The sequence below is a fragment of the Cololabis saira genome, chromosome 17 (genome assembly GCF_033807715.1).
Source record: "Cololabis saira isolate AMF1-May2022 chromosome 17, fColSai1.1, whole genome shotgun sequence".
NCBI classification, from domain to species: domain Eukaryota; kingdom Metazoa; phylum Chordata; class Actinopteri; order Beloniformes; family Belonidae; genus Cololabis; species Cololabis saira.
In genome coordinates this window covers 5851234-5871941 of record NC_084603.1, presented here as the reverse complement: position 1 = coordinate 5871941, position 20708 = coordinate 5851234, and the positions used below count along the sequence as shown (strand labels likewise).

Genomic DNA, 20708 nt, shown 5'->3' with positions numbered 1-20708 from the left:
GAAAATGTCCTTTGTTCAAACATCCCTTCGGGTGACCATCGAACTCAAAGTACCTTTTGGGTGTTTACTGTTTCTAACTGCTGTCCTTGTCTCTCTGAATGTGTCTGTCGTGTATTATTTCTACACTGCCCTGTCATTGTGTGTATGGTTTTTCCACATTGTCTCCACCTGTAAAAGAGGCTTGCAGTTTATTAATCTAAAATCTGTTACTGCTCTGACATGATTACATCCAGTCAAGCGTTTTCTCTCAAAAAAGAGATGTTTGAAATTGTGCAAGCCTAGAAAGATGATATTGCTGTCACATGGGGGCACTGTTAAGCTGTAAATTTATCAGGATGATATAAGTAAGTGATACCCACACAAAATGGTTGCAGCTAATTCTTCAATAAACCTCATCACAATTATAGATTCCACCATTTTAATCTTTTTTTCCTCCTTATTTTCTTTTCCAAAAATGACAGCCCGGAGGGCCAGCAACAGTTTGGTTGGGTTTGACTGTACATGTCTCTAAGTGTGTCCCGTGTGTGTTTGCTTACCCGTATTTGACAGTTTCCATGTTCCACATTGTGATGGGTTTGCCATCAGGCAGGAGTGGGTCCATGTGGGTGGAAACACGTGCCATATGCGCCGTCCTGCTCTCACTATAATGTGTCATCATAACGGCCGTTTTGTACTGTCTTTCAGGCATATGGAATGTCTGTTTTGCCTTTGAATCTGATAAAAGGGACACGGAGCGTGATGTATGAACGCCTGGAAAACACAGAGGACATAGATGATGTTGAGCATCAAATAGAAAAGCTGAAATCCAAGGTGAGTCACTCAAGCACAAGAAGCCTTTACAGTAAACACAGATAAATACGTAAAATATGCAGCAGTGGAAATTATTCACCAGTCATTAAATGAGACCACTGGCAAACATAAACAAAACAAGTTGTCAAGCTGCACGTAGTAAACAAGATTCTTATCAATAGATGTTTTTAGTTTGTTTGCTGTCTTTAAAACTTCAGTATCTGACCAGTATTTACAATTCTGCATAATGTAAAGGTCCGGAAACGTAATCTCTGTCTTATCAGTCCCCCAGTATTATTGTTCTGCCCCTCTTATCTTTACACGCTGTTATAAAGGGTTAGGATTATTTATGTCAACAACATCTCTAATGCATGTGCCCTAAACAGGGAAGCACAACTAAAGATATCTTTTAGTTGTCAGCGGCTACATGAGGTGAAAACAAGACAGTGTGGTTGATATTCTCCCTTTGTTCCTTGCATACATTATTTATATTTTAAAAAATGTGTTTGGCTGGGTTTAAGATTACAAACTATAAGAAAAAAAGGAAAACAGTTGTGCACAAAGTTTTTATACATTTATATATAATCTGAGAGTTTAAACACCTTTTCCCACTAAAAACGGACTTTGACCTCACGATAGATTCATCCATTTTGAAGAAAAGAACGAAAAAGAAAGTATTTTTTTAAATTTAACCCATGGAGAAGGAGGCAAAAGCATCTATTCGGGGTCTTTTTTGGTTTTTTTGACTGGGATAAATGTAATTTTTTAGAGGACTGTGTCAAACAAGTAGCAGCTTTTTGCCTTTTTTCTTAATGCAATAGTCCTGGATATGTACTGTACAGTCACATGAATAACACCTGACTCTTTAAACCACAGTGTCTCTATGCTTCATTTAGTTATTTCTTGTCATAAATAAACTAAATGTTGAGTTAAATGTCAAGCTTTCTGCTTAACGGGTAGTTTATGCAATCACTAAAGGTTAATCACCTTTATTTTCCGTCACTTTACAGTTCACTCTAAATCCCACCTTAAAGCTTCCGGCTATATTCCTTCAGAAATGCAAATGCAGGAATGTACAAACAAACAGCACATGCGTCTGTTTACTATCGCTTTTGGTTTTTCTTTGTTTCCTTGCCAGTGTGTGGACGGACGTCCTCTGTCCTCAAGGGACAGACGGAACCTGCAGGAGTTGGAGGGTAAACTACAGGTCCTCCAGCGTAGGGGAAGACACCTGGAAATTGCAGAGAGGAACTGCTGCACTAAAGTGGGAAGTGCTCTCAGACCCTTCAAGGTGAGTCTGCATGAATAAATTGGCTCACATCCACACAAGGAAACTGTGTTTGTCCAATGTGGACCTGTTTTCTCTACAAATGCAAAGAGTTTCAGTGACGTAATCGTGAATATCTTTAACAAAGCGTGTGTTCAGGTCAGAGCTGATTGCCAATTTGAAATAATGTCTGATTGGTCAGCTTGTTTAGCAGGCTGTAGTTTATTATATGATTTGTCGTGCAGTGGATTTAAATGTCTTTTTTTCATTTGTTTAACTAGTTTTGTTTTCATCTGCCTCCCACCGAACAGTTTCTATAGTTTAAGTTCTCATCTGGACTGAACTAGATTCACTTTCAGTTCTACTTTACACAACTGCATATTCACATGATTCCCATGGGTAGTCTCTTCAACTAATTTATTCTGAAGCCTCTCTGGGAGCCTCGCATTTTTCAGGCAGGATTTCATGGTTCCCAAGGGACAGACCAAAACAACGGCAAACCCAGCTTTGATTATATTCCTTTTTTGGTTGGACAATCGGTTGCTCTTCATCAAATGCTCATCGTTGATCTATTTTCTTTTTTACAGATCTTAGAAGACAAAGGTTATAATACCACTCTGTTAAGGTTGTTTTTTTTAGGGTGATGTCTTTGAGCCTGTCAGTACCAACAGATGTACTTGTACTTTCCCATTCCAGCTAACCATTTAGGGCTGCTGCAGTGATGAGTACAAGGGAGACACAAACATCACAATAAAGGGTTTGGGTGGTATTTCTTATAATATTTCAGTAGAGCTTTTTGCTCCTCTCTTGTGTCTTGGTCCATAGAGAGGATAAAGCCGAGATTTTCTGCCCAAACTATCTGCTTAACCTCGCTCCCTCTCTGCATCTTTGTCACACATGATTCTCTTTAAGAGGAATTTGAGGAATTAAATAGTGGCAAATTAAGCATGCGAGCAGAACAGAGAAAGTTTAACAGGAATTCTGAATTAATGAAGGTAGAAATTCTAAAGTCAGAATTATAACGTTAGAACGCAGAGTTGCGTTGGGGCATAGATGTATTTTTTTGGAGGTCACCCTTTCAGTTGCATTTTAAATACTGTGTAGAAGGCCTTTAGCCCAGCCTCTTAAATATAAGTGCTTGTCGCATTACATCACCAGGTTAAATTGTAACATTTAATCCAGTTCATATAGAATACTGATATTAAGTTTATTGGTCAACAACCTAAAAATAACGGGATAAGATTGTTTTGTCCACATCACTCAGCCCTGCTGCAGCATCTCATTCAGCCTTATCCATAAACTCTGTATTGTAAAGTTAGACTCTTTGGCACCTGACTTTGGTCATGGGATGTACATGTAAATAGATTTTTTTCAAGTCTTACAAGGGAACATTACACAAAGCATGCCACTACAACTTGAGACAATGTTTGCTTTTTTTTTTCTTAGTTTTGGCTGCACTTTAATGTTCAAGCAGGAGAACTAGCAGTGCTGCTCCGCTGCCATCACATGCAGATCTCATAGCATTGGTTCTCCGCCACTGTCCTCACAGGACAGGACAGGAATTTTATCCAAGCTCAGTATCTGTCTGTCTTTATTATATTTATCATTTACGCACACTTCTTGGTAAGTTTTTATGGCACCAATAGAAACAGTCTTTGTAAACTAGAATAACATATCGCCTCTCTTTTCTCTGTTGGGCACTGTCAGGAAACAAAAGTGCACAGAAATCATGTAAATGAGGAAAAAATATATATTTTATTTATGTCTTTGGTGTTGGAACAGGCCAGCCCAGATGTCTCACTTATACAACTCATTTGAATATTTTTAGTTTATTATTCATTGATTTATTTATCGAATTTAAAAGTTTTTTACTCAGCTTGGTACAGACAGAAAATAATATTTTATCTGACTTTGTTGTATAAATTATTTTGCCATTAGATTAGTAGAACCAAAATGTTCTTAAAATCTAACTAGTGCTTTAAAAAGAAAAAACTTTGTCAACAAGTTTGAGTTGTCATATCTAAATCTTCCCTCTTCAGGCCCTACAGGCGATGGGATCATTTTTCTCCTCACATTTATCCTGCTTTATCTAAACTGATAAATGGGTTTAAAAGTGTCTGGCCTAGGTAACACTGGTGTGATTGTATGCCCAACTGATAGGTGCTCAATTTAGACAGGACTCAACCATGCCAATCACATGTATATGTTGTATGGAACGGACAAGTTCCAGCATCTTCTAAAAAAACACATATTACTTTCTCACTGCTATTTATTTTCCAGTATTACACTCCCCTGCAGACTTGCACAAACATTCTAAGTGTCTGTAATAGTTTGTCTTTAAGCAATGGGGTTGCTGCTAATGTCAGTCCCCAGACTCAAATTTGAACAGTAATGAGCTGGGAGATTAATTTACAGTATGCTAACTTACGGGTGTAGAGTGATGAGCAAAACGATTTAAGTTCCAAGCGGCGTCACTTTCTCTTAGGCATATGCTGTTGTCTTAATATTAACCCAAGTGGTGAGGACTTTCTCAACCTGTTCAGTAATGAGACTGACCTTAATTCTACCTGAGAGGGCCAGTTGTGTGTTTGGTCATTTGTGGGATGTGGGCCAGATTTTATCTCATGTATTCATCCAGCCTTTTTTCTATTTTTGATCAATTCTACTTAAAATCTCTAGAAGGTAACTTATTCTTCCATAAATGCTCAGTCGCATTTCTCTTAACCACGGTTGCTATTGTGGATTTTTAGCTATTAAAGGCACCCTCGAAGAATAGTAATTGACAGTATTTATTTCCTTTTTTGGCTGCCACCCTAATTTTACCTCACTGATTGGAACCTCCCCACTGTATCTGGGCTGAGCCATTGCTTCCTACTGTCACCGTCGGCAACCGTGCCAAACTGAAGCCCCACATGCCATATGGTCTCTTATTAACAAAAGACTTGACAGACAGGTTTTATTTCCTGACACATGAGATACGTTTTTAAAAAAGGCAAAATACAGTTTTCTTTAATTAGGTTCCCAAAGAGCCCACATCCTTACCTTGGTTCTCTGTTTTATTTATTAACATTTTGTTTCATTTGTGTTTTTGGTAATGTACTTGCAGATATTATTGGGCATTTTCTTCATCCTGGTTGCACTGCTGTTCACGATTGCTCTTTTAATTTCAAAGTAAGTCATTATTCATATCGCAACACATTGAAAAGCCATGTCATATAAGCAAGAAGGAGGACATTGGAGCTTTTTTCTTTTTATATAAATGCATCTGTAAAGCAGGAGATCAATACATGTGCTCAGTGTTTTTTCTCTTCTTTTCAGTTTGGATAAAGCACTCCACTCTGCTGGCATCAGCTCTGGGTTCATCATCTTTGGCACCAACCTAACCAATCCTCTCAATGAACTTCTTTTAGCCCTACAGCCGGTGAGTATCCTCTCATCTCTCATGATGAAAAGATGATTATCCTCAATTAAGATGTGCTTAAAGCCATATTTTCTTGTTTCCATCATCATTATCCGAAATGAAGTGTTGATGTAAAAGCTTTATCACATGTTATTCTAAAATGGATAAGAAACACACAGTTAAAATTGTGTGTGTTTTGTTTTTGGTGAACTACAGTCTAACTGTAAAATGGACAGCTCTCAAGTACAAAGGTAGCTGCACACAGTCAATGAGGTGGCTTAAATTGCATTTTAAACCTTTCTTACTGGCACCACTAATAAAGCTGTAAGTGTTTGTAAAATACATGTTAAATTGCAAAAATAAAAGATCATTGCTCTCCACATGAGTGTGGCATCAGACCTCATGATTCTAAACTGAAATATACCATGTAAATTATATAAGTCAATTTTCACACAGTAGCTCGCATCTTTAACGGTTTTTTTTTGTTATTTATTTATTGGTTATACCAATGAATCAACTAATGAATCAGCCTTATAAAGTAAATAATCCATAAATGCGAAAGAACATTTTTTTAGATAGTCCACATTTGTGTTATTTCAAAATAAAATACAAACACCATCGACACACAATGCACAACTATTTCCATCCCTGCACCTTAGTAATACAGTTTCTAAATTTGTTGCAAATTAATTTTATAATTTAGCATTCTTAGCCTGACATTTAAGTTTAACCGGATACAGCTTTGATTTGATAGCTGGAGAACGGGTTTTGTCCAAGACAGTTATTTTATTTTCAGCATGCTCGCTGAGTAAACAAGTCAATTGCAGGTGTCTTTACTGAGACACTTTACATTAGCAGGACAGACTGAGCTGCTCTAAGCTAAATTAGCTTATGAATTACCTGCACCACTTACAACTCTTTGATGCTTTTTCTTGCTCCTTGTTTTTTGGATGGATGGATAGCTTCTCTTTATTTTGAAAGACCTGTTCTAATCAGGGTTGTTAACGTAAGACACAGCAAGAGGGCAAGATAGCGGCACGGCCGCTTTTACGGAGTTCTCCGCCAGCCGACTGCTGTCATTGTAAATTCTCCTCATTGTCACTGCTCTGTTGTGATTCAAAGTTGGTCGGCCCTCGGGGGGGCCCAAGAATTGGCCTGGCATGCCAAGTGGTGCCTCTAACTATGCTAGCAGTATCCAAACATTCACTTTTTTCATTTACACTGCACCACACAGACTGTTATAAGTGTTATAAGTTGGGTTTGACAGTCTACTATAGAAAATATATGTGGTAACATATGGTAAATGTAGCTGTAAAGGTAGAAAAACATGTTTATGTGCAGCATAAGCCTGTTAGTTTTGGTCAACTACATTTTCTCTTTTTTAGGAATACTGGATATTTTGTTGATAGAAGACTTAAAATGTGACATTTTAGATTGAAAATTAAATAACTGCTATTTCTTCCTTCCTCTAACTCCCTGCTGCTGGTTATGGACATGGATTAGAAAATGCTCTGTTGAACTTGGTATTACTTGTTATACTGCTCGAAAATGAGAGCTCAGACCAATAAAAATGTTCATAATTGAAAATAGCATTGATTAAATGTCTTGGATCAGTATTTACGGTTATGTCTGGGGTATCTAATATTGTTTGTATGGGCTTGTGGAGTAAGTCTGGATATTTGCGGTTCCAGACGATAATAGTTGGTGGTGTTCAGTAGTTTTTTATGATGCACATTGAGCAGCTCAGAAATGCTCTGAACTAATGAGGAAGTTGTTTTGTTTTTTTTTTTCAAATGTGGCCATTCTCAATGTTTAAATCTAAATGCAATAGTTGTGTTACTCTGGCATGTATACAAAATAAATATTGCTGACTTATGTTCCTGATTTTAAAGGTTTTTCCCCTGGATTACATCCTGATCACAATCATCACCATGTACTTTGTGCTCACGTCCATGGCCGGCATTCGCAACATGGGCATCTGGTTCTTCTGGATAAGAGTAAGAACAAGCATTATTTCAGTTTGACCTTAAAGCAATGGTAAATATACTGTTAACAGTGTGTTGTTTTTTTCTTTTTAGCTGTACAAAATAAGACCCAAGAAAACACGTCCCCAGGCTCTTCTCTTCCTCTGCATGATTCTTCTCCTGATTGTCCTACACACCAGTTACATGATCTACAGTCTGGCCCCACAATATGTCATGTATGGCAGCCAGAAATATCTTGTACAGGTGAGGAAAAAAAAACACTCAGATTTCTGTGTTGTTCCTGGTTTTTGGTCTCCCTGAGAGCTGGGTAAGGGTGGGTTTCTAACAATAGCACCACAGCCGGTGTGTTCAAACCTCTTTGGTCCAGCTTGGTGTAGGCAGTAGTGCGGTCTCTCTGGACTGGCAGCCGGGCCTTTAGACTCTTGTTCTTTTTGAAATGTGTCTATCTGTCAGACGTTGTGGCTTTGTGAATCTTTTGTTTAACAGTATAGCCTTTGTGTGATCAGATGTACATCTACTGTGTTCTCTGTGTGGGTGTGCACATTTGGTTTCAGTGCACCCTTGTGTGTGCGCTCTGTCTAAAAAGTTATTTTTTTATGCATCATCATTTAAATGAACCATGGTGGTGTTTTGCTGGAACGTCTTGCCTTTAGATGAGAGAAAAGAATCATTTTAAAACTATGACTCACAAGGTAAACACAGAATATTCTTCCCTGCTGATTTTTCTTTTTGTCTTTTTTTTCTTCAGGGTGAAAAAATCTTTTTTGTTTATTTTTTTCTTCGCCAAGGCAGTCAAATATATAGCCTACTCCACAAACAATATAGTTAATATGAATATATATATACCACTCTACAGTGTTACTTCAATATACTTTACTTGCCCTACATGTATATGTAACTGTAGTGAGGGATGATTCTGCATTTGATTTACAAAAATACTCCTTTTATATTCAATAACAGATAAGCGACTGTTCAGCCAAAGGGGTACAGGATCAGAACTATGAACGTGGGTGTTCTACTTCTACTTTTCTACTTCCTGTAAGGATCAATGATAAGATGATTTATTATTTAATTAAATGCTAAGTACTAGTGGAAATTAAAAACCCTAACTTTATATGTTTTTGGTGCATTCATTTTATACATCCTTTTTTAGAGAAATCAGTGATAAATGTCTGCAAATTACTTTTTACTTTCTTGTACCTGTAAGTAAAAATTTAAAGCCCACATACATCATTTTCCAGGTCATATCTATTAATCTGTTTAACCTTGGCTTAACTTGAATTTAAATTTTTGACAAGTCATGTGGCTGTTTGCACTGTTACTTGTTTACCTGAGGTTCAGGGCCAATCACAGCACTGTTTTGGAGACCTCCCCTTTCTCCTTCCCTTTCCTCTTCCTGTTCCCTTTGGCTTTTGGAACAGAGGGATGAGGAGTTGCGGTTGAAAGCTGTTCAAATGAAATAGGACACCCCTCTGCATTGGCTTTAATGTAATGGGATGCAACATGTTTTTGTCAGAGATGAACACACTGTTCTTGCTGCTGGTCACGTCGCTCCCTGAGGCTGTTTTTGTCTATAGCACAGCAAATAAAAGCCAATGTTACCAATAAATGTCTACATTACCATACATTATTATTATTACCTTGTTGGCGACTAACAACGACATTTTTATTTAAATCTATCCTTCATTTATATTTCTATTTCCATGTTTTATTTAAATTATTTAGATTAGTATTCAGAGTTGAAGATTTAATCACCTGGTTCAAATTAGTGGACCACTGCCAGACATGTGTAGACCTCTATGACAAGCTGATGGTGATCCAGTCAGGTGTGTTTGAGTAGGGAAACATCTAAAACACAGTGGGGAAACTGCTCTAAAGTATAGAGGAACAGAAAGTATATTTGTTTCCACATTATTTTTTTCAGCAAGATCATGGTGCAGTGCAGAAATACGCACACACGTGTTGTATTTACAATAATACCTCAGTGGTCTGCTAAGGAAAGACCACTACCCTCAGTGTCAGAAGATCCAGATGGAGTTGTGACATTTCCTGGAATGCCGAGTCCAGATTTTATGCTGTGCACATTCTGTCATTGAGTGTATTTCGCACATCAACCTTCACAGACTATCATAAGCCCTTTAAATTCTCTGCGCTTCTCGGCCTGTCCTCAGGGAACCTGCTGTTAAATTGGACCATCAGGATGTACCATTCAGCCTTGCTGTCCACGGTATATTTTCATGTACTCAATGCACTGGACAACATGGGCGATGCACCGAATCTCATGGGCATTGCTGTAATATACACTTCTAGCCATGTTCAGTAGTAATTTTCGCGGTCTCTTTGCAAGCTCATTTTATAAATGCTTCAGTCAAAATAGGCTGCACCTGCTACTGGGCAGCAGCTCTCGTACAAGACAAACTTTAATTACACCAGTTGGTAGCTTGTCTGATGTCTGACTGACTGATTTGATTTCACACTGCTAATGGGTGTGATATCATGCACAGCTTTTAAGACTGTAGTGATGTGTGTAGTGAGGTTTAGCCTGATAGTTGTACTGGGGAGTTTCTGCTTATGTCTGCTGACCTTAAATGGCATTATGACATGACAGATTTCAGTCACACATCAAGGCTATTGGGAGGTTTTTGCATATCTTGCCAGTCTCCAACTTAAAGTGGCCTTTAATGTGTCAGTGCATGTCGATAATTATGATTCAAGCATAAACCAGATCAAGCACTTGATTGATAAGAAATCATTTCAGATTCCTGTGCTTTCTTGACAAAGTGATGTAATAGATGTATTTTATTTAATACAGTGGATACAATTTTGTACATAAAACCTAACTGATTTCACACTGATAATTTTGACATGGTAGTGTACCTGGAATTTCCAGCCAGTTTAACTGTGACTCAGCTAAGTTGTCGTAACACTGCAGTCACATTCAACTTTGAGCTCAGCTGCAGATTAAGATTTTTATGCTAAACCACAGCTAAGTGACACGTGGTAACTGGCAGTGCAGGTGGCCCTTAAAGTTTTAGAAACAGGTTATTGTTGTTGGGTAGCGCTTTAATGATACACTATCTTGCCAAAATCGTATCAATCTTGTCAAATCTACAATCTTATCACATAGATGGTAAACCATAGAATCTTTTAAAAAGAGAATTAAACTTTTCTTGAAACATACCAGTAAATATTTGACTGATAATTCATATAAAATAGTACGAAGCTACAAAGTAATGCTGTCTTTGAATGGTTGGACGTTGTGTTTTCATGCCTTTCCTGAAAAGATGTTTGGAGGGTAAACGAGCATCCAGACCTTTAGCACACTGTATATTGTTTCAGATCCTGTTTATAGTCCAGTTCAAAGTATTTACGTACCAACATAGATACCTACATCAGTATCTTCTAATATGTGTTTTCTTCAGTTCATGGAGGTTTCATTCCCTCATGCACAGATTTCCTAAACTACCACCACAGTGTTTCATTTATGCTGAGATCTGGACTTTATTAGGTTATTCCAAAACATCATTTATTTTATACTTTTATTTTTTTCCCAGTCATTCTAATGTAGATTAGCTGTTGTGCTTCATATCAGTGTCCTGTTACAGGACCTCTTTAGATCCTCCCCCCTCCACTGCTGTGTTTGGCAGTGGGCATGAGGTGTTTCTACTCAAATGATGTGATTGTTTTTTGCAAAACACGGCATTAGCGACAAAACTTATGACATTGGTCATATCTGTCCATAAGACATTGATTCAGAAGTCCTGTGGTCTGTTCAGATGCACTTCTTCAAACCTCAGATGTGCTTCCATGTTCTTTTTAGACCGAAGAAGCTTTCTCGTTGCAACCTTTCTCGACTATTCTTCTCATTGTGCTGTAATGGACTTTATCCCGTTGGAGTGAGATGAAGCCCTCTTTTTTTTTTTTTTTTTTTCTTAGCGTTGCATGGTCGGACCTTGCCGGAATCTTCTGGAAATATTGGCAACTGTCATCATTTTTCTCATTAGATCAATGAATTCCAAGTTTTTAGAAATCGCTTTAAAACCCTTTTACAGATAATTGTGCAGTGAATTGCTTTTCTAAGAACATTGCTTATGCCTCTCCCTCTTTGTATTGTGTTCACACACACCTGAAGGCTCCAGACTGGCAAACTGCCCAAACATCTGCTTTTGTAGAGGCTTCCACACCTGATAATGATTAAATCATCAAGAGCTGATGATTAGAAGCACTTAGCTGCAAGTTAACCTCTTAAAAGAAGGTACATGGTATTGCCCCAATGATCCATAACACTCGGTGTGCTTGTGTAAAAACAGTAAAGGTCGTCGACACACAAACACACACACACACGCACACACACACACACACACACGTGACTTGCAATTGTGAATGCACTAGACGTGCCTGGTGTTATAACTAATATATTTCTGCTAATTCAGTGTCACCTGAGGGCTTTATGGGCAGTTTGACACATATCAGATTTTTTCAGGGGCATGTGGAAATAGAAACCCGATCATAAATTCAGATTTTCACCTCGGAATTGGAATCTTTGTGTGATTCCGGATGTAGGATATATATATATTGGTAATCGCGCCACAAGTGTGGGTGAACATGTCAGAATACTTTCAGATTTCTGCCTTCATTCCTCGGCTGGTACGCTAAACAAAGAAACAGGGAAGGAAAGTGAAAATAGTCCATTGCAAAAATGTCCCCAATTACATAGCGGTGATTGCTTGGATCCTGAACTGTTTGTTTCCTGCCTCAATCAAATCTCCTGCTTCAATATAGTCTCAGTAATATTACGTTTTTTCTCTTCTTTTTCCTGTTCTTGTTGATGCATATGACTCACATTGAACAATATCTGGTGCACAGGAGTTCTGTTTCAGAGGGCTGGCATGCTAACATGAAAGTCTGATGCAGGATACTTAGGAATGTGAAACATCAAATCACCTTAACCTAATCAGTGCCAGTATCTGACAGTTTAGCTGGTGTGGCAGAGTGTCCAAGCATGCCTTTAGTATTGGGTTTGATCTTTGCCTTCCATAGATTTATTTTATTTCATTAAATAATGTTTGTATTCCATTTCCTTATGTACTCATGTAAATCCTCATGTACTGCATGAAATAGATTTTAGTTGTACTAAATTTTGTGCGTTTTTTTTTGTTGTTTTTTTTTTTTACTAGACGCCTGCACCAGGAAATACTACCATTGGCACCACAAAGATATGTGACGCAGATGCACCCGAGGGTAAGTGTGTCGTAATTTTGCCATTGCTAGGACCACCGAAAGGAAGCAGTGGTCCAGCACTAACTAATGTTAGAAAAACTCACACCACAGCATCATGTGTTCACTCCTCCCAAGCTGACTATATTAGAAGACATGAAGGACAGTGCATTTAATGCAGAACACTTCTTAGTAACGTTTATTAATACTCGTCAATCATTAGAGGCAATTATTCCAAGAACAAACTCATGCCCGTCGTGGCTGTTGCTGTTCCCATGCCAATACTAAGAGTACAGCGGGGTACATTACCATGGAAACATAAATGTGCAAATGTGCATCACATTAGTGACATTTGTTCTGTTGCTTGATTCATGGTATTAATGCTCAGGGCTTGGCCCTGTTGATGGTGGAGTGGCTCCTATAGTGCTGATCTATCGACTGATATGAAATACACATTTGTACTGTATCATACAACATCTGTATTTATGAAATTAATAATTCGATAATGCAGGAATCGTGGACATTGACAGTTTGGAGGTTGGCTGTTCACTGGAGGCTTTTTTTTCCTCATATTCTTTGAACCTTTGCTTGTTTTTTGTTGAGGTTTTTTTCACCCTGGCAAAAGTATGTCATACGTGCAGGGTGTCATTGCTATGGGGCATGTGTTTGGTCTGCAACAATGCTTCACTTTATCCGTCAGTGCCTGTAATGTTGTGGCTGATCATGGTTCCTCCCCAGTTTTGCTCCATGTAGCTATGGAGCTACATCCTACTGGGTTTACGTGATGGGATGGGATTGCCGCCTCGTGAGGATCACCCTTTTTTAATCTGTGCCAGTCAATATGTTTGCCTGTCTAGCTTTGTTTTAGTTTGTCTAAAATAAATATTCATAGTTAAAAACAAGATTAACAGCATATGACCCTTTGACATTGCTGGGTACGCTGTATTTATTACCCCAGTTTAGCATGTCGCCTGTCCTTTTTACATAAACTTACCTGGGGTTGGATGTTGAGCTGGCTCCCTCAAAAACCTGCCTCCGAGGGTACACTTAGTCACGGGTCAGGTCTGATGTTGGATCTGGTTGGGATTTATTGGTAAGAGGACAAGGATGTCCGCAAGCTGCTCATCCTCAGAGCGGAGGACGCCATATAGACAGCCAGTTCATATCGATATTAACAGAATTGTCTGATTATACATTTTTTTATGACCAATATGAATTAAAAAGCATACCTTTCAGCCCTACTTCAAAGTCTCCCTACTGTGCTGACTGCGGAGAATCACTACAGAGATTAAAGGCAAGATATTATTTATTCACAGTACTCTGATATATACAGTAGATGAATATATTTAGTCTTTATCCTGAGGTGTATTATGCACATTTTACTCATAAAATGGGTTCTTCAGTTTGCCAAAATTAATTAGCTGAACCAGATGCTTGAACTTATCTGAAAAGTTTGAGAGGAATTGATTTTAACTTCATCAAAATGTTGTTGTTGGTTGTTGTCACATTTATGTTGCAGTTTTATCACCAGAGTTGGTAAAATTCAAAGTTTTTCAAGCTATGAATAAAATATGACTTCATTTTTTTCTGAAATTCTCAGCCTGAGAAATCATATCATATTGAAAAGAACCCATAATCTACCCCAGGCCTCCTTTCAGAACAGTGTAGTAAACTGTGTATTCACAACCACATTCTATTTTTTCTAAGGCCTGTTGTTTTGAAAATAAGGATTTTCAATACATGTCTCCATATACTAGTCAAAGGGGGCCAGATTCAGTCCCAGCTGACATTGTATGAGAGCAGAAGTACAACAGAGAGATTTATAAATCATTAAAGGGCAAATGGTGTCATATATGTAAATACTGTATATGTGTGTATATATGTGAGTGTGTGTATATATGTATATATATATATATATATATATATATATATATATATTAATAAGATATATAAGAGAATACGATATATATATATATATATATATATATATATATATATATATATATATATCTTATTCTCTTATATATCTTATTAATATATATATATATATATATATATATATATATATATATATATATATATATATCTTATTCTCAATAATGTCATATATTCTCTAAAAAGTCAAATCAAAAATAGCTTTCTACTTAGTACATAAACAAACCAAGATCCCACTGAGAGTGCATCCTCTATCAAGGCCAGTATCGCATATAACAGCTTTAATGGTAAATGGTCAACACTTATATAAGCAGCTTTTTAACCTTTTCTAGGTTCAACAAAGCACTTTACAATGAGTTTCTCATTCAGCCAGTCACACAGCCAACCAACCATGCAGTTGACATCTGGACAACCTACTCTGCCCACTGATCCAGGGCTGCCCACACACACACACACACACACACACACACACACACACACACACACACACACACACACACACACACACACACACACACACACCAACATTTAACAGGCTTTTTCCATTGCCCATCACCTTGGTGGAGCTGATACACTTCATTTAACTCTTGAGTGATACCTAATTAACCAGGATACGGTTTATTTACTGTGATGTTTCTGGTCTTTTAAAGCTAGATCTTGTGACGGATTCCTGCAATATATCAGCAGTCATGATTAATTAAATGATTCTAACTTAGAAGAGAGACAGTGTCTTGAAGGTATTATGAAACTTATAATAGAGGCTTTTTTTTTTTCAGGTCAAGCCACTCAGTTGTCACAGCCCACTCTCACAGCAGCTCACAGTACAGTCACAACTTGTGTTTTCATGATTTCTACTACTGTACATCACGACTTTCTGACTAATGAAATACGTTAGCTAGAAAGTCTGGTACAGCTACCAAGGCTAGCACTTCTACGTTCCACTGTATTCCAGTTATGGTGTCATTTATGGCAGGTCTTCTGTTTTTCCTCTCAATTTCCGGTTGATATTTATTTATATAGATGTGGCAGCATTGTAGACGCCATGCACCTTGTTTCTTGAAAGCTACGAATGCAAGGGGACAACATGCAAACTACACAGAAACCAGTGTGATACTGCTACTCACCATTTTATATGTTTGTAATATGCTATATTTTTAAATATTCTTATATTGCAGAGAAATTCCTTTTCCTAACAGTAAAAAGACACTATGTTACCCGTGGACGTCGTCAATCTATATATAATTAAAATCATATAATAATAAAAATATGAAAGAAACAGAAAAAATGTTTAGGAAGGAAAAATATTCAGATATCAGAAAACGTAACAAGTTCCCGAGGAGAGGGACTTCTGAGCCCCTTTGCTTAATTGCTGCCCCCACAACTCGAACTTGGATAAATGAAGTGTATGGACAGATGGATAAAATCTTTAATTGTTCCATTTAAGGTTGGAAAATTCTTGAGCCCAGCTTTGGCAACATAGGTGCATGAATCTACCAAAATGCTCTATTTTGGCCAAATTAGTCTAAAATAGCCTGGTTTGTCCAAAAGAAATGTATCAGCTACTCTTTGTTCCTTTGTGGCCTCACAGTCTGTTACACAGCTTCCTCTTGGAGTGATCTTTGTTCACGGGCCACCCGTGGGGAGAGAAGCCATCCTTTTAAGTTTTCTGTCTTTGTGCACAGTCTCAGTGGATCAGTGGCATCAAAAGAAAATATGCTTGTGTCATTTGAAGCCTGATGAGAGACAGCCCCTCGTTTTCTTAGGTGCTCAGAAATCTCCCTTTGTTTTCTTCCTAATGTTCACGAACATACATTCTGAAGATGTGGCTTTGGCATATCCCTTTCCTTTAAATAGTTCACTCTACATTTCAGCTGAAATGATTTCTTCTGGGAGATCTCATGTATAGGCAAAGGTCAGCAAGACTCATCTGGTTTCACTTACCGTCCGGCATCTCTGTATTTCCAGTCACAGTAGTACACAGTAGGAATGGGCGATATTTTACCGTTCACGATATACCGTCAAAAAATTCCCCACGATAAGAATTTGTCATGTCGCGGTAAAAACGATAAATTCCCGTTGATGAAGTTTTTTGTGTAAAGCTGATTTTTGGAAGGAAGGAAGGAAGGAAGGAAGGAAGGAAGGAAGGAAGGAAGGAAGGAAGGAAGGAAGGAAGGAAGGAAGGAAGGAAGGAAGGAAGGAAGGAAGGAAGGAAGGAAGGAAGGAAGGAAGGAAGGAAGGAAGGAAGGAAGGAAGGAAGGAAGGAAGGAAGGAAGGAAGGAAGGAAGGAAGGAAAAAGAAGGAAGAAAGGAAGGAAGGAAGGAAGGAAGGAAGGAAGGAAGGAAGGAAGGAAGGAAGGGGAGGGAAGGGGAGAAAACAAGGAAAGAAGGAAGGAAGGGAAGAAGGAGGGAAGGGGAGAAGGAAGGGAGGAAGGAAGGAAGGAAGGAAGGAAGGAAGGAAGGAAGGAAGGAAGGAAGGAAGGAAGGAAGGAAGGAAGGAAGGAAGGGAGAAAAAAAAAGGAAGGGAAGAAGGAAGGAAGGGGAAAAAAGAAGGAAGGAAGGAAGGAAGGAAGGAAGGAAGGAAGGAAGGAAGGAAGGAAGGAAGGAAGGAAGGAAGGAAGGAAGGAAGGAAGGAAGGAAGGAAGGAAGGAAGGAAGGAAGGAAGGAAAAAGAAGGAAGAAAGGAAGGAAGGAAGGAAGGAAGGAAGGAAGGAAGGAAGGAAGGAAGGAAGGAAGGGGAGGGAAGGGGAGAAAACAAGGAAAGAAGGAAGGAAGGGAAGAAGGAGGGAAGGGGAGAAGGAAGGGAGGAAGGAAGGAAGGAAGGAAGGAAGGAAGGAAGGAAGGAAGGAAGGAAGGAAGGAAGGAAGGGAGAAAAAAAAAGGAAGGGAAGAAGGAAGGAAGGGGAAAAAAGAAGGAAGGAAGGAAGGAAGGAAGGAAGGAAGGAAGGAAGGAAGGAAGGAAGGAAGGAAGGAAGGAAGGAAGGAAGGAAGGAAGGAAGGAAGGGGAAAAAAGAAGGAAGGAAGGAAGGAAGGAAGGAAGGAAGGAAGGAAGGAAGGGGAGAAAACAAGGAAAGAAGGAAGGAAGGGAAGAAGGAGGGAAGGGGAGAAGGAAGGAAGGAAGGAAGGAAGGAAGGAGGGAAGGGGAGAAGGAAGGAAGGAAGGAAGGAAGGAAGGAAGGGAGAAAAAAGAAGGAAGAAAGGAAGGAAGGAAGGAAGGAAGGAAGGAAGGAAGGAAGGAAGGAAGGAAGGAAGGAAGGAAGGAAGGAAGGAAGGAAGGAAGGAAGGAAGGAAGGAAGGGGAGGGAGGGAAGGGGAGAAAACAAGGAAAGAAGGAAGGAAGGGAAGAAGGAGGGAAGGGGAGAAGGAAGGGAGGGAGGAAGGAAGGAAGGAAGGAAGGAAGGAAGGAAGGAAGGAAGGAAGGAAGGAAGGAAGGAAGGAAGGAAGGAAGGAAGGAAGGAAGGGAGGAAGGAAGGAAGGAAGGAAGGAAGGAAGGGAGGAAAAAAAAAGGAAGGGAAGAAGGAAGGAAGGGGAAAAAGGAAGGAAGGAAGGAAGGAAGGAAGGAAGGAAGGAAGGAAGGAAGGAAGGAAGGAAGGAAGGAAGGAAGGAAGGAAGGAAGGAAGGAAGGAAGGAAGGAAGGGGAGGGAAGGGGAGAAAACAAGGAAAGAAGGAAGGAAGGGAAGAAGGAGGGAAGGGGAGAAGGAAGGAAGGAAGGAAGGAAGGAAGGAAGGAAGGAAGGAAGGAAGGAAGGAAGGAAGGGGAGAAGGAAGGGAGAAAACAAGGAAAGAAGGAAGGAAGGGAAGAAGGAGGGAAGGGGAGAAGGAAGGGAAGAAGGGAGGAAGGAAGGAAGGAAGGAAGGAAGGAAGGAAGGAAGGAAGGAAGGAAGGAAGGAAGGAAGGAAGGAAGGAAGGAAGGAAGGAAGGAAGGAAGGAAGGAAGGAAGGAAGGAAGGAAAGATTCCCGTTGATGACAAACATGGCGGATCTGAGAGCGAGACAGATTCATAGTTAAAAAGGTGGAGTTGAATTGGTATTTTTTTTATCGTAATTTTTATCGTTATCGGGATAAATGCCAGAAATAATCGTGATACATTTTTTAGTCCATACCGCCCATCCCTAGTACACAGTACATTGAGTTTCACTTGAAATATTAAATACGATATGTGAAATATGATGTCTCCTTTGGTTGTCTTTATCACATTTCTTCATTGCATTCATTCTTTAATGAATCCAGTTGTGTTTACACGTGACTAATATCATTGCCGTCAACATAGAGTAATTACATGAACAGACAATCTCCTCGTTATACGCCTGTTTACATGACTGGTTAGACAATATTGTGGAAATTAATGATTTGTTTTTTTCTTTCATTTTTGTTGTGCTCAAACAAATATATTTTTTCCGTTCAATAATCCCACAATTAACCGACTCAGCGATGATTCTGCCCTGCCTTGCAGTGTTTAGTGCACCCTGGAGACGGTTTGTATCCGAATAGTGAAATAGGAGTCATAGATCTCTGATGAAGTGAGTCAGATCAAGACAAATGTGTTGTTGGCCCCAGAGGAGCGTGGCCTTCTACCAAAGCTACTCCAAAATTAGTTAGTAAGAGGTATTCATGGTCTGAGACGATTTGGATCTCTTCGGCGGTGATGCTGTATGCTAAAGACCCCGGGGTGCCCGAGTCACTCCGCCAGCAGGCTTTCTACTTTCTCTTTTGAGCAGCTTAAGGAAGTGGATCCTGTTTTGGCCATATTTGAAAAAGCTCCTGCTTTCACAACAGCCGTTGTACCACCTACCACGAGGAGGAGGAAGTGTCAAGCTGAGACAACACATGCGACTGAGAAGGAACACAGTCAGTGAAACCGTGTACAGTATATGTAACAGGTGAAAATGTTGTATTTGGATGGTTAAAAAAAGTTTCCACTCTTTTCCAAATGTATATAAGCTGCTTTTCCACACAGAAGACACCATCCTGCTGTGATATAGTGTTTTTATGTTGTTGTGGAAAGATTGATTGGATGAGTTAATCATTGGAGTACGTCTTAATTCATATTAAGAACATGTACAAATTTCAGGACATAAAATACTATTTAACATAACATTTACATTTTGTTTAAGCAAGTACTATCAGAAATAACAAAATTTATTTTAACCTAGCTTTTTTTTGTGTAATCAGGTCATGTTATGAACTGTGAAAAACCATGTGTGAAATGAATCAAAAGGAGAGAACAGCGGCACCGGGTGCCGGTGCAGAGAAGAGGTTGAAGGTTAGTTTGGCTGCTGGAAGGCAGAGCTTCATGTTGGAGAAGAGTTTGGTCAGCTCTGATTCTTTAATTGATATGGAATTGATGCGTTCTTGTTTGTGAAGAACTGCATCTTCCCAGGGAACCTGGAAAGAGCACAGGGCAGCAACAGGGGCTCACAACCAAAGCTGCTGCCAGAAAGATTTGAACCAGCTCCACAGTCTGTGCAGAAAGACAAAGATACCAGAACATTTTTCATATATTGTCATGATTCTGTCTTATCTTAAAGTAAGTCAGTGCACGTAGCTCTTGGTTGAAGTGCTAAGTGTACTTTCAACACTTGGCAGCAACATCAGCATCCAGTCTTCTTTGGAATCATCATCCTTTTGGGGGTTTCTCCTGCTCTTGGAAGAAACGTTTCAGGGCTGCCAGCTTTTTCAAGTCTTCTCAGAGATATTCCTCTGGGTTCTGGTTCAGACTCTGCCTGGGTCACTGCGGGACTTCCACAATCTTCCTGAAGCCACTCCTGTGTTTTTATGTTGGAGGGTTTCAGGTTGCTGTTTTTCTGAGATGGTAAACTCTCTCCTTAGCCTGAGATCCTCAGCATTTTCAAAAAGTGTAGTATTTTTCCTTTTTTCTTTTTCATTCATTGTCTGTCCTGCTTCCATGTTCACTGATCTTGATTTTAGAGATGGTATGATAAGGAGGATCTCCGATCTTATACACACACCCCACTAGGGATGATGAACTTGGCTTTTCACAAGTTCCATAAAGGCTCCCAGGTACTTCTCGCTTAAGAATGGTTGTCAATTTATACAGTCGTCCTCTCTCCAAAACAAAATAATTGATCCCATTTACGGGGACTATTGAGTTCTTGACTACATA

General features: G+C 39.1%; 1 protein-coding gene across 1 annotated transcript in view; it reads left to right on the top strand.

Moving 5' to 3' along the window:
* lmbrd1 (LMBR1 domain containing 1) overlaps positions 1-20708 on the top strand; it is a 71546-nt gene that overhangs the window by 42615 nt on the left and 8223 nt on the right. The window contains exons 8-14 of the mRNA XM_061744656.1: positions 685-810; positions 1928-2080; positions 5163-5227; positions 5375-5477; positions 7349-7453; positions 7535-7684; positions 12619-12682. Coding sequence (XP_061600640.1) covers positions 685-810; positions 1928-2080; positions 5163-5227; positions 5375-5477; positions 7349-7453; positions 7535-7684; positions 12619-12682 — 766 coding nt within the window. The remainder of the gene's footprint in view (positions 1-684; positions 811-1927; positions 2081-5162; positions 5228-5374; positions 5478-7348; positions 7454-7534; positions 7685-12618; positions 12683-20708) is intronic.